Raw genomic sequence first — 13612 nt, 5'->3', positions numbered from 1 at the left:
CATGTCTTTGGAATGTGGGAGGAGCCAGAGAAAAGTGACGCAGGCACGGGGAGAACATGCAAACTGCACCCAGGAAGGCCGGAGCCTGGACTCCAACCCGAGTGAGCCTGGACTCCAACCCGAGTCCTCACAACTGGGAGGCGAACGTGTGCAAAGGCGAGCTCAAAAAAGGAGCATTTTGGTGATCAGGCAGTTGGTTCACTTACTTACTTTAAGCTGAAAAAAGCCTCATCTTCCAAAAATAAAAAATAAAAATCAACCATGATATTCTGCAGCCGCCCGTCCAATTGTTTTTTCTCTCCCAACTATTATGTAAAGCCCCCGTGAGAGCTTTGCAGTGCAGTGATGAACGCGCTCTATGAATAGACTCATCATATTCCTGCCTCAGCGTTGCCTGGAGACACGCAACGACACGCCGTCCAAAATGGGACACGGCGCAAAACCCCCCCAAAAAAGAGCCCGCGCAGTGCAGCGTGAGAGCGTCAAACAAAAGAAAAGGCCGAAACGCGCGCTGGCCTTCATCTGCAAGCCAATCACGGACCTGCAAGAATATTCACTGGCAGGCTGGCAGTCATTAATATTCCCAAAGTGCTTCGCGTCACCAAGGAAGCCGGCAAAACTATTTGCCGCCTCTGACATTTCCATCTCAATGGCGGCGAGTGAGTGTGCCCACAATGTCGGTGCTGGCTGACCTCCCTCGAGGCCGAAACGCAACACTGACCACAACTCACCAACCCACCGACAAGCCGGATGAGTTTACTTCTGACTAACCGACCGATTGAGCGAGTGACGAGCTAATCGACTGTCGGATGCATCCCAAGCTAACAAATTGACTGAGCAGCTGATCAAAAACTCAACGACTGATTGGTCAACTAACCTTTGACCCAGCTAGATAAATAGCTCACTAAACCGTCTGACTGACTGACTGAATTCAAAACAGTTATTATTGTTTTGGAATTTCCTTTTTTTTTTTTTTTTAAGTTTTGAGTTTTGTTTTTTAAATGGAGTTAGTTTTAGTTAGTTTTCAGGGTGCTTCTGTTAGATTTAGTTATTTAATAAATTATTTTAGATCAATAAAAAATGTGTATTGCAATATTTAAAAATAGCAGCATGGGAGTGATGTCATCTTTTGGTGCTTTTCTATTGGCTGCTGCTCGATGACGTCACTTCTGTGTGACACACTTTCAAACGTCCTAATCCGGTTCATATCAAAATAAATGTATTTCAAATCATCCCCTCAAGCATTCAATTCATTAGCAAAGACTAAAACGAAGGACTTTTTGGCCATCATTATAGTTAGTTTTGCAAACATAAAATGTAGTTTCAGTTACTTTTCATTTTTTATTTTATTTTATTTTATTGTTTTGTGTGTGTTTGCTTTCCAGTTTTGCCGGCAAAATGCAACATCCCTGCTCATGTCCGCAAGCATGTTGGTTCTTATTCTATGTTAACATTTGAAGGTAGCCCAGATTTTGTTTGAAATCTTTTCGGATGTCGGATGCGGCGGTTGCTTGGAAGCAAACGCGGGCTGGCAGCGGAGGATTGCAAAGGCGATGATGAGACGATCTCCCAGCCGAGCGACGACCTTCACACGCCGAAGAGAGCGAGACGCCTTCAAGCCGCGAGCGTCTCGTTAGGAAGGCGCAAAAGAAGCGCACGCCGGCACTTCCATAATTGATATGTGAGAGCAGGCGGCGTTGGCAGGAAGCAGGCGCCTGCAATCCTCACGCAGACGCCAACACGGATTGTTGTGACTGCAAATAGGAGCAGTTGACCCGCATTGAGCGCGCGCGTGCGCATTTGCTCAAGACGCTCGTCCGGACGATCTTTATCGTTGAAAGCAATCGATGTCATTTGTGACTTGCTCTTGCTTTTGACGGATGGCCACAAGTCCGCCGGAAGATTTGGCACGTTTGCCTGACGACAAACAAATGAAACCCACAAAAACATCCAAACTTTCAGCAAAACCAACGCAAGTCCGAAATGCCCGCTTGACCTTTCAACCTCTCAACTGGCGGGGGCGTTACGGATATTTACGTGATCGCAATCTCTGTGGCAGTAAAATGTCTTTTTCTGTGTGTAATGCACGCACACACAGCACGGTTGCATAAGTCCAGTTTTGAGTGCTGTTGCATCTCAATCAACAGCTTCATTAGCATGTGTGTTTACATGATAGAATTGATGGGGGGGGGCTGCGTTTGCTTTGCCAACATGAATATACACACACAGATGAGAGTCGAGGGACAAGAAGCAACACAATCACTTTGCATTGCAACTAATGAGCCACAATCATCCTGATCTACACAAACAACAGCACGCACGCACGCACGTCTGGTTCCATCATTGAAAAGAGTTTGTGTTGAAAATGCAGCGATCTGGAATTGAGTTTGCAATTGATTTGGATGACAAATATTTGATGTGTGCGATTTCCCTGTTGCGTTCCCAGATGACAAACGCTACAACATTGCTCAACATTTACTGGAAATGTTTTTTTGGGGCCTTACAACATTTTCTTGCACTGCGCGAGCGTCCTCATCCCAACCATGGAATATTCTGTTGAAAAATGCACGAGTCGTCTTCCAGTTTCAAGACGCTTCCCTGACAAAAGAAGACTTTGGATGACGTTTGAAGGGGAAAGAAGCGAAAGAGCGTCTGCGAACGCGCAGCCTGAAGATTTTCGACGTGCCGGCAGCCCGCAGAGAAAAACAAAACAAAAAAAACGGCGTGCGTTGACCGTGAAAAGGGTTCTTTCGCCAGCCTGCTAGCGGACGGCGCCTTTCACAATCAACTCATCTGAAACGCCGATCGGTCGACGATTAAGCACCACCTGGAATGTAGCTACGGCCAAAGGGACAAAAGTTTTGGGACGCCACATGAGATGGGGAAAAAATGTAGACTTGTTTGCAGTTGTGATGGAAAGTCAAAGTCAAGCACGGGAAGAATTTGGTCGATTTTCAACTGCATCCGTTCTGGAAATGAAAAAGTTACAAAGCAATGAGACGATTTCAACAAAGTGAACAACATCCATCCATTTTCTTCACCGCCACAACTGGCTGGCGGGAAAGTTGGCAAACAAAAAGTCCAAATGAAATGACTTTTTTTGACAAATGACAAATTTGGGCGAGGACGATGAGGAAATCTGTCAGCGAGATGATTAATTTGGCGAGAAAGTGGCTGCAAGCAAGTGAGCCAACGACTTCCTCCCGACGAGGTGTTAAAAAGTCACAAGGGCAGATTACAGATGACGACTTTTCTGATAGATGACAACATTGCAAATCGCTCAACACTTTTATTGTGCGAATGCCCGTCAACATTCCCACGTTCGTTGTTGCCATTTTTATTCCCCACACTTTTTTGCCATGTAACAACTCCCACGAAATACTTCCAATTTACACGGTTCAAATTTCAACTCGCTTCAAAAATTCACACCTCCCGATGTGTATATATCGCCTGATTCCACATTACGTGCAGTATTGGCACAATTTAACGTTTAATATCAATTTTCCCCATTCATTTTCAATGGGACAGACATTGAACTTTTTCCAAGTATCACTTTCCACGCCCACTTCCATTCATACGACTTATCATTATTACCGGATGTCTGATACTGCTCGGTTGCTAAAGCGCCTTGTCCAGTCACCTTTGCAGGAGGTCATCGTTTCATATTTTGTCTCTCCATTGACTTCATAAGCATTCCACATGCATTCAAATCTCAGCATTCCCACACAATTTCTCCACAAATTGCACTAAGTCGAGCTGCTTATGAGCTTGGGCCATCATTTGAAAAGCTTCTTTCCATCTGATAAGGCGTCAGTCGCTTTCTTTGATGTTGACTTTGAGTGTAAAGCACATTTCCTCTTTTGCTAAATGGCACGGAAAGATTTGTTGACGAGTTGCGCAGCGCAGGCGCCCGCCGGAGAATGCCGGCAAACGGCTGAAGTCAGCTTGAAAAGCGGCAAAAATGACCTGCAAGATGGCGTCGCGCGATGCCGCAACATGTCGCGAGACGGAAGATGGAAAAAAAGGAAGACAATGTGGACTTTCGCATGACAAAACATCTTTTTGGATTTGTTCCAATTTCCCGAACATTTCTTCGGCCTTCTTGTCAGTTCGTCTCCACGATTGGAACGCACGACAAAATATGCCAAGAATATTCCCAAAGGAAGACAATTTCTTTCCTCCTTTCACATTTGTCGACGTATTTAAGCAAGTGATCATTTCATCGATGAAAAATTTGTCACCATTTTTTTTTTTTGAAATAGAAGCCATTGATTGAGACGGTCACTAAAATTGACTGACAATTTTGTCAATGACTAAAACCAACAGTGAGGAGAATTCACACAATCCAATCGGAAGGACGGAAAAGAAGCACTCACAAAATGTCCGCTTGCACTTTATTTCATGGGATTGAATGTCATTTAACTGATTTATTTCATTGAGCAGCTGTAAGATTCATCTCAAGCAATTTCAACTAAGTTCTATTATTGTCAGGTAGCCATATCTTATTTTGAAATGACTTGGTCAGAAGCAACAAAAAACCCCAAAACGGGTCACAACGCTGCCTACGGTTTGAAACATGTTTCATTGAAACAATTCATCAAAGACGTCGTTTTATTAAACTACAGTTACAAATAAGCGTGTTATCATTTTCTGTATCAAAGTTGAAACGTACGCCAAAGGAAAATATTGTCTAAATTGTCACTTTAGTCCACTAAAATTGCTCTTTTTTTTTTTTTTCCATTGACAAAAATTGGATTGAAACTAAACTAGAACCAGATGACTACAACTTGAATTTGTTTTGGTCCAAAGACGAGAAGCCAAACAAAATGCTCATTTTTGCAACGCTTGCCAATGGCTTTCTTGAGGAAGGAGCTCAAAAGGCAAACGATGGTCACGAGAGAGGCGAAAGGAGGAGCGAGCGCAAACGTCCGTCGGGAGCGCCCTGATGGAGGCCTGCGGGAAATTCCTCCTTTGCGCAAGACAAGATGGCGGCCGTGATTGTCAAAGGCAGCCAAAATCGGATCCGCTTGATGGCAGGCAGGATAACGTTTGCGTCAGCCCCGATGGACGACGGCAGATAGCGAAAGAATGCCCGCCTGCTTGTTTTCACCAAATGTTGACATTCTGCACTTCCTGCGTCCCAAATGATTGCTTGGAATCACTTCCTGATTGGCCCAAACGCATACTTGCCATTGTGGAGGCGTCCCAATATTTTTGGCAGCCAGCTGGCGGTGGCGAGCGAGCGACGGTAACGCGAGAGGGCTGACCTGACCCGGCGGTGCGTGTGAACAGGAAACCGGACTCCCGCCTGTGCCGCCGGTAACGCAATCTGTCCCGCTTGGCGAGCGCAAATCTGAGCCACTCTCGGGTGCGCTCGCTCGCCGCTAATCAAGTAGCAGTCAATGAGCGCCCTTGTTCTTCCTCCGGCGCAACAAAAAGAAGCCAACAATGCCAGCTGGCGGCCGGTTGGCGCTGCTGAATGGACTCGTTCTTCTTGGGAGCGTCGCGGCTTCATCGGCAAATCAGGCTAACGTGTTAGCATACGGATTTGGAGGAGAGCCCAACAAAATTCCACTCACGCTCCCCCCCCAAAAAATACAACCCACATGAGGCAAACGTCACATGAATGACAACGTGGACACTTTCCCTGAGGGAGGCCGAAAACGTCAGCGCACGTCAGCTGGTCCGCACGCGTCAACAGGCGACCGTCGATGTCATCCATGTGTCTGTCGCGATAGCGGTTGCTAACAACAACAACAACAACAACAACAACAACCGGGTCGGGACAGGTGAAGCCAGAGAGAAATTTTTCTCCACTTGATTCATTCGACACGTCGACATGATGGCAAGTCTTGACGCTTTCCCGCCACTCAGAGCAGGAAACGAGCAGGAAGGCGAGCGGCGATTGCGCAACCACGTGATGCGCGTTCCCACCGCATGACCGCATACGCAATCAAACCAATCGTCTTCGTCGTCATCTGACAAATGCTGACAAATGCGCAGATAGCATCCGATAGCATCCGATAGCATCCGATAGCATCCGATAGCATCAGGCAAGCGTTCGCCTTGCGTGCTAGCTAGCGCGCGCAGACGTTGCGTACTCAACTCAAATACAAACTAGAGGTGCGAGCACTCGCAACTCGGGCCACGTTGGCGTCCTGTCAAACAAACCAAGAACTGTCGAAATTGGAAATGTTTTTGCCATGCCTTGTGTGTGCAAAGTTTCAAGAAAAGGCCACAAATGATGCATAATTCCCAAAATAAAATCAAAATGGCGGACTTGTACCTGTTAGGTTTAGTAGATCTTGGGCTAATTTTCACAAATCGAGCTGAATCATACAATCAGAAATGCTTCATAAAACTGTCTAGAGGGCGCTATTGAACCATTTATTGCAAATTGCACAACAAATCTGTCAAATTTATGTTTGTGACAGGTCTGATGTGCGTGCAAAGTTTCATGAGTTTTTGCATGTTTAGACAAAAAAAAAAAGAAGCCGCATTTTCCTTGGCAAACAATGTATCGCTATGGCAACGGCGTGCAACAAAATAAAAAACTTCTTCATCTTAAGATGAAACATGCCAAGTTTAAAGAGTTTGTTCATGTATGACCCCTATAAAAGGCCACAAAAAATGGCTACGTAAATCAAAATGGCGGACTTCCTGTTTGGTTTGGCACAATCTTTGTGAGATGATAAGCGATCGTTTGCAAAGGGTTCGTGCGTGCACGCGATGCTGCTGTCCTCTTCATGTATGTCAGCGCACTGACATGTCAGATTATGCAACGGGATGGGGGGGGGCCACTAAGCCCACTAAGCCCACAGGGTCCGTCTGTCCGTGTGCGAGAATAATCAATCAAATCTATGCAAGCGGCTTCAGTTCATGCGTGCGTCAGGCCAGCAACGCTGCTACGACATTCACTTCACCTTGGAAAACTAAACTAAACTAAACTAAAGCTTTTGCATCAGTTTGTCAGATCAAATAAATAAAATGAAAGAGGGCATGTGTGTGCGTGTCATGTGACAGCCCCCAGCAAGGTCAGCCAGCTGTCACAACACATTACAAGCAAAACATACACACGTACTACCAAAAAAATAAATAAAGCATAACTGTGATATCGTCTATCTGAGCGTGTGCACAAAATGGCTCCTCAACTTGCAAAAAAGCGCTTCAATGAAAAACAACAACAACAACGTTGAATTCAATGATTGTCCTGTCTCAATTTTTGTATGAATGCTGCCATTTCCCATTTTTGAAAATGAAGACAAAGCGTAAATGAAGTGGACTTACCATTGTAGAAAGGCCACGTTAGCTTCCGGTTTATCCAGATCCAGAACATAAAAACGCCGCCACAGATTGACAGATTGACTTTAGCCGCAGGTGTTTCTCATGAATCGGGTCAACGAGCTTAATAGAAGCACCTGTGGCTAAAGTCAAACCGTTTCAGTGTTTGTTCTCCCTGGTTAGCTTTGATGCTACATGGCCAGTCAGGCCTTTACAATAAGTGCTTCCGAGCAATTCACTCATTCATTGGCTTGACATCATGAGAACGTATTGTTGCACTGGTATCGAGATCTGGCTAGCTACATTGTCAACATTCTTCAATAACGAGAAAAAAATGGCATCTTGCTGGATGTTGAGCTTCTTTAGCTCCAATGGTAAAATGTCCCACTCGTTCAACAATGTTACAAAAAGAAAGCGTTATTGTGCTGTTAGCAAGGCGGGCTTAGCTTTCAGATAAACTTGCTAAGATGAGGATAAGTTAGCCGTAATCCATGTGGCAAAATGTGCCAATTAGCTCGTGTTGCCAAATGTTTTCAAGGATTACTCCAAGAGGGTGTTAACTCGCTGAAGACGGTGTTCATGAACTCGCTCGTGGTGCGCTTGTAGCAAGGTTGGTGAGATTTTGAGTATGAGATTTCATCCTTCATTCCACATTTTTATGCTACATTTTGCTTCTATGATGTACAATCAAATAGACTTGTTTTCGTTAGCCTTCATGCTAAGTCACCACCTCGTTGACCTCGCTCATCAAATAAGAAGAAGCAGCTAGCTTAGCTTGAACGTTACAAAGCAGCGGGCACGGATCTCCTTTCAAAACATATTTATTCAACAGCGCCATCACTTTTCTTCCAGTTGACACAACAACAACAACAACAACAACATGACAGACAACTTCTGGATGGGGCATGATGACCACTGGCATCGGTTCAAATATAATTGGAAGACATCAAATTTGTTCTCTTTTTTTTCTGTGTACATTGGTACATAAATACCGAGACAAAAAAAAGACTTTTGCAAACATTTTCATTTGAACGAATGAAAAGCTGCTACGTCTCGTCTCGTCTCGTCTCTTGGCAGCTTCTCGGCTTTCGTTTTTGTCATTGTCATCATCTCAATTTGACACTTGACGTTTGATGAAAATGTCTTTCCAGAGGACGACACAGAGCAGACGCACATGAAACGTGTTTGAGGCGAGTGTTAGTGCGTACTGGTTGTCACATGATGGAGCTTGTTTGTTGTGTGCACGGTGACAAAGCGACCGGCGCCTTCGCCAGCTAATATCGGACGGAGGGCGCGCGAGCTTTCAAGCTCGCTGGCTGCTATTCCGTGGGGGGTTCAACTTTCAACTTCAAAGTAAGTCTGATTACAAATTCCCCAAAAATTAAATGTAAGTTGATGTGTTAATTGTCAAGTTTGAATTTCCAACTGTGAATTTCATTCTGCCTCAAACAATTCGACATTAATAAAAAAAAATCTCTTTCAATAATTGAGTCTCAAAATCAAGTTTCAAATCAAGATGTTTTAGCATCAAAATCAAACTTTGAATGTTCAAAAACATTCAAATATTTCTTTTTCAATAAAATGAAGTCAAAAAAGAAAATCTGTCAAACAATTCAAAGTCAGTGTTGAAAATGTAATGTTAAAAGAATGAAGTGTGAATTAAAAATTCAAGTTCTGATATGAAACATTCATATCAAATATTCGACATTTCGGAAGAAATCAGCGTCTCGAAAAATTCAACAATGGGGAAAAAGATTCTATCAAATATGCAAACGTTGAAAGGAGCAAAATCAAGCTCGAATTTGAAATTGTATTGAAGAAAAAGAGCGAAACGAAGCGTGAATGTTTGTTTGAATGAGCGGCCAATCAAGTTGCTTTGCATTGATCATGTGACACCAACAACAAATGGGAAAAGGGAAAGTTTGATTTTGCCGTCCAGAAGATTTGCGATTGCGACGGACGCTTCCACGATCGCGGCGGTCGTTTTGGCTCACTTGAAGCAAGCTCGCACTTGTCGCCCTTTGAGAGGCTGCGGGGGCCGATAGTTGTTCACCATGCAGCGCTCGGGCTCGCCGTCGGCCGAGAACAGCAGACTGCGGAACTGCGCCACCTGCACATCCGCACAAGACACTTCAAGTTGCGGCGGCTCCGCCTCCTGCCGCCGCCGCCGCCAACCAACCACCTCATACAATCACACAACTGTCATTCTTACAAGCTGATTCTGGACAGCGTCATTTACAGTGTAGTTACCACTTTGCGCCACCGGGCAGAAAGAGAGCAAGCTCGGTGGGCAGAGAAGGCCCCCGACTGGCTCTTTGTTTCCATTTCAAGCCGGCGCGTCCGTCAAACGACTGCAACGTTTTGCTGCGTTTGTTTGCCGCGCTCGATTCGTATCACGTTAATAGCTGGAAAAACACAATTTTCCGCTTGCTGTCGACTGATGATGACATCATCACCTGTGCTGAGGAAGTCACGGCTCACCTGTTTTCTGGCTTTGGTCAGCAGACTGAGCCGTGATTGGTTGTCACCTGTTCCCCGAGCACGGGTGACGTCATCATCAGTTCAACAATGACTTTTGAAAGGTATTGATTGGACATGAAAAATCTTCACTTTTGACTGTGGAAAACGTCTCACTCAGTCAAGTATTCTTTGATGGAATGTTTTGGCTTCATTATGTCAAGTGGGAGTGACGACTGAGCAGCTCGAAGCAAGCGCACTTGACGTCTTCGCTTGCTCAAAGTGATCGGAACGTACAGAATTTGACAAACAAACAAAAACAAGGAAAAAGGGTGCAAATGTGAAAGCGGGCGTGGCGCCGAAATCACCTGCTGGCAGCTGACGGCGATGGGATCCCTGCAGACGATCCAGGTGACGCTCTCCAGCAGAGGGGGCGTGGTCAGCGAGCCCTCGTACGTCCAGTAGTCCAAGCGGGCCGGCAGCAGGCTGCTCGGGTCGAAACCCTTGAACGCCGTCTGCTTGCCCTGAGCCGGAAGAAAGCAAAAGCGGCGTTAGGGCCGCGCCCGCCGCCCGCCACCCGCATCAGTCGCCGTGGAAACCTACTTTGGTCTTGATGGCACCAAAAGCATCCAGAACCTTCTGGAGGTTGCCGTTTTCCTTCCCAATCTGGGGAGGGAAAATTGAGCAACATCACAATGGCGACTTGGTTTGGTTTTGTTTTGATCACGTTTGTCACCTGCAGGAAAACGCCCACCACGGCGAGCCCGTCCGCTTTGCCGGCGGCCTCGCTGAAGTCGCCGTATTTGGTGTTCCAGTGCACCAGATGCAACTGCAAAAACAAAAAGTTACCATTTGCCTATCACGTCAAAAAAATGCAAAAAACGCAACAAAAACATGACAAGCAAGAACGAAATGAAAACAATAATTGTTATGCCAAAGCAACAGGGGGCGCTAAAGACTTCCTATTTCAGACTTTAAAAAAAACTGGTCACATTACGCTCCTAAATTTCCATTTTAATGTGAAACATTTGACATTTTTTGCTTATGTAAGATGATTGCTTTATTATCATTGAATCTTCTTGACACCTTTTTGGTGTCATCTCACAACTTTCTTTCCTTTCCCATGACAATCAATTCTTGTGATTGTGTTGCTAAATATCTTCTTCTTGTTTTTCAGGAAGTCCTGAAATGTCTACTTAGCCAATCAGAAAACAAAAAAACATCTTGAAATCTCAATCTGGGGAACCTACTGAATATGAAAATGTCTTCAAATGTGATGTCATCAAAAGGAGACAAAAAAAAAAAAAAAGATAATTCACGTTTTCATGTTATGGTGGACGCACATCCTTAAAAGTTGCTCTTACGCGGGAGGATTGAATTGATCCACGCGAGCGCAAGATGACTTTTCACTTCCACGGCGTCCAATCAATCAATCAATCAATCAATCAATCACTTCATCCATCTTGTCATCATTTGTCGTTGCGAGCAAAACAAAGGACGTGACGTGAGTCACATGACGTGTCAGGTGACGCTTACCTCGGCGGGGAACTTGTTCCCGGCCACCGTGTGCTCGGAGCCCCTGTCGTCGGAAGCCCCCCAGTGGAAGTGGAACTGCTTGAGCCGGTAGACGCCCGACACGGGACCGCCGGTCAGGACTGCGCGCGGACGGACATGCAGCCAGAAAGACAGACAGACGGACGGACGCATTTGTTGCCATTTTCAAGCGCTGCCGATAGCATCGCGACGCTAGCAAGTGATATTATTGATGTCGACATCCGATTGGAACTTTATACAAACACACAGAAATGACTTTTTTTTTTTTTTTCAAACTTTGGCCACCTGGTGGCAGCACAAGACAGTCAGAGCGGCAATCGCTGCTCATCACTAATAGTCATTCTCTGCAGAGGATAAAGACTACGTGAGTGTGAGTACTCTTATGTTGTCTGTCTACATGTGTCACACAAGCACGCACCATTTGTGTTCCCTCCATCCATTGCTTGTTTTCAGAAAGTACAAAAAGTTTTTTTTTTCGGGGTTGATGTGTGTCATCTTCACGTTTGAAACGCGTGACTAAAAGTCACCAAGCTAACAGTCAGGTGGAAAATGAAGCAGCGGACGGACGCAACTTCTGTTTTGCGGCAAAGCGGCTCGTCTGGACTCGATGATGTAATTTTAATCTCAACTGGCAAGCAAACGTGTAATCTGGATAAGCAAAGGTTTAAAAATACGCACAATTCTTCCATTTGGAGCTCCACAAAGGAATATTCGAGACACACGGAAAACAATATTCATGTCATATTGACATTTTTTTTTGGACTGCAATTTTGATGGCCAAATTTGGGTAGTTTTCTCTTTTTCTTTAGTAAATATGACAATTTCAAAAAGAGTAAAAAAATGTTTTAAAAAAATGTCATTTTACAAACATCATATTGACAAAAAATAATCCCCTCCCTTCCTTTTCTTGTGTGTTTTTTTTAAATTGACATCATTTTTTTGTTTGTGCTGCGTGGTGACGGTTTACAGCAACAATTAATGAGCGTCTGCATGTCTGCATGTCTGCATGTCTGCATGCACGCTTTGTTCTTGAGGGGCTCAAATGTTGCCGTCCTCCTCGCTGCCATCAAATCGATCCAAGGAAGAAGGAGCGCTAATAGCTACCACGCAAATACGATGAAAGCAAAAGAAGGACAACATGAATCTCCGATGACTGACTTCAGAAAAATATAGTCATCATTTAGCCAGGAGGAAAAAGAAGCAGAAAGTTGTCACTTTAAGGTTGCACTATTTTCACATCTGCGCGCGTTGTGATCGGAATGTTAGAACAGTTTAAGAATAACGCTTGGAATATTAAATCAGTTCCAAATTAATGGGATTTTTTTTTTTTTTTTTTTTTTTTTTTATTATTCCCATGAGAGCCATAAATTGTACTGCAACATTATAAATAGTAGTCGGAAGTTGAGAAATGAGGTCATCGTCACATTGTGAGGATTTTGTTGAATTATTGTGAGAATAAGAGTTCATTTTGTGAATCTAAAAGAATAAAGTGCAGTCTAGCAGGACGAAGATGAAAAGAAACAAAATGAGTCTCGCGTCAAATTGAAGGATGACGTCAGCGACGCACGACGACAAACACGCTCGCCCACCTGAGCTGTCGGTGTCGTCGAGGAAGGACACCTGGAAGGAATGTCCGTTGTTGAGGATGTCCAAGCAGGTCGCCGGGTCGTACTTGAGGTTGAGCGGCTTCAGCGCGCCGTCGTACGTCGCCTGGCCGGGATTGATGTCGATGGGCGACTGGCGAGGGCCGTTGGCGATCGGGAAATTGCACGACCAATTGTCCGGACCTACACAAACACAAACACAAACAAACAAACAAACCACTCAAATGCATTTTGAGCATTTTGCGCGCGCCAACGCATGCAACATCTGCGCATGCGATTTGCGTGCTCGCTCACCGTTCTCGGCGTCGTAACCCCACGCGTGAGACATCTTGTCACTTGTCAAAGTGGACGCGGTGATGCTGATGGCTTCTTGCTAAGCAATCGTGCACGAAGAACGCTGGCTGGCTGGCTGGCTGACTGGCTGATGCCCCCCACGACACCTGCCAGCTGCGCGGCGCCTTATATATAAATACGCGACGACCGACGCCCCCCACCCCCACGCTCCCCTTACTCTTCCTCCTCCTCCTCCTCCTCCTCCTCCGTCTTTGCAGACGTGCTGCAGCAATCTTCTCTCTCTCTTTGTGTGCATCTAATCTAATCCAACGGTGTTACCTGATCCGAACCCGACGTGTGGGTCGGTCCGGGTTCTGACCCAAAAGCCATGACGAACGCCGGAGGCAGCCTACCTCCATTTCCTCCTCAGCTCCATTCAAAAA

General features: G+C 45.2%; 2 protein-coding genes across 2 annotated transcripts in view; both read right to left on the bottom strand.

Annotated features, from left to right (window-relative positions):
• rdh12l (retinol dehydrogenase 12, like) overlaps positions 1-7659 on the bottom strand; it is a 51337-nt gene extending 43678 nt beyond the window's left edge. Inside the window, exon 1 of the mRNA XM_077508616.1 lies at positions 7288-7659. The gene's annotated coding sequence lies outside the window, so the exon portion shown is untranslated. The remainder of the gene's footprint in view (positions 1-7287) is intronic.
• Positions 7660-8086: 427 nt separating this feature from the next.
• LOC144009109 (carbonic anhydrase 1-like) lies at positions 8087-13363 on the bottom strand. Its single transcript, XM_077508628.1, has 7 exons — positions 13191-13363; positions 12882-13079; positions 11275-11393; positions 10475-10567; positions 10342-10404; positions 10107-10262; positions 8087-9391 (listed from the first exon to the last, which is right to left on the bottom strand). Exons 1-7 carry the CDS (start codon positions 13222-13224, stop codon positions 9272-9274), a joined length of 783 nt encoding a protein of 260 aa, XP_077364754.1. The 5' UTR covers positions 13225-13363; the 3' UTR covers positions 8087-9271.
• Positions 13364-13612: the final 249 nt, after the last annotated feature.

This window comes from Festucalex cinctus, chromosome 20 (assembly GCF_051991245.1).
Source record: "Festucalex cinctus isolate MCC-2025b chromosome 20, RoL_Fcin_1.0, whole genome shotgun sequence".
Lineage (NCBI taxonomy): Eukaryota > Metazoa > Chordata > Actinopteri > Syngnathiformes > Syngnathidae > Festucalex > Festucalex cinctus.
This window is presented reverse-complemented; position numbering and strand designations above follow the sequence as displayed.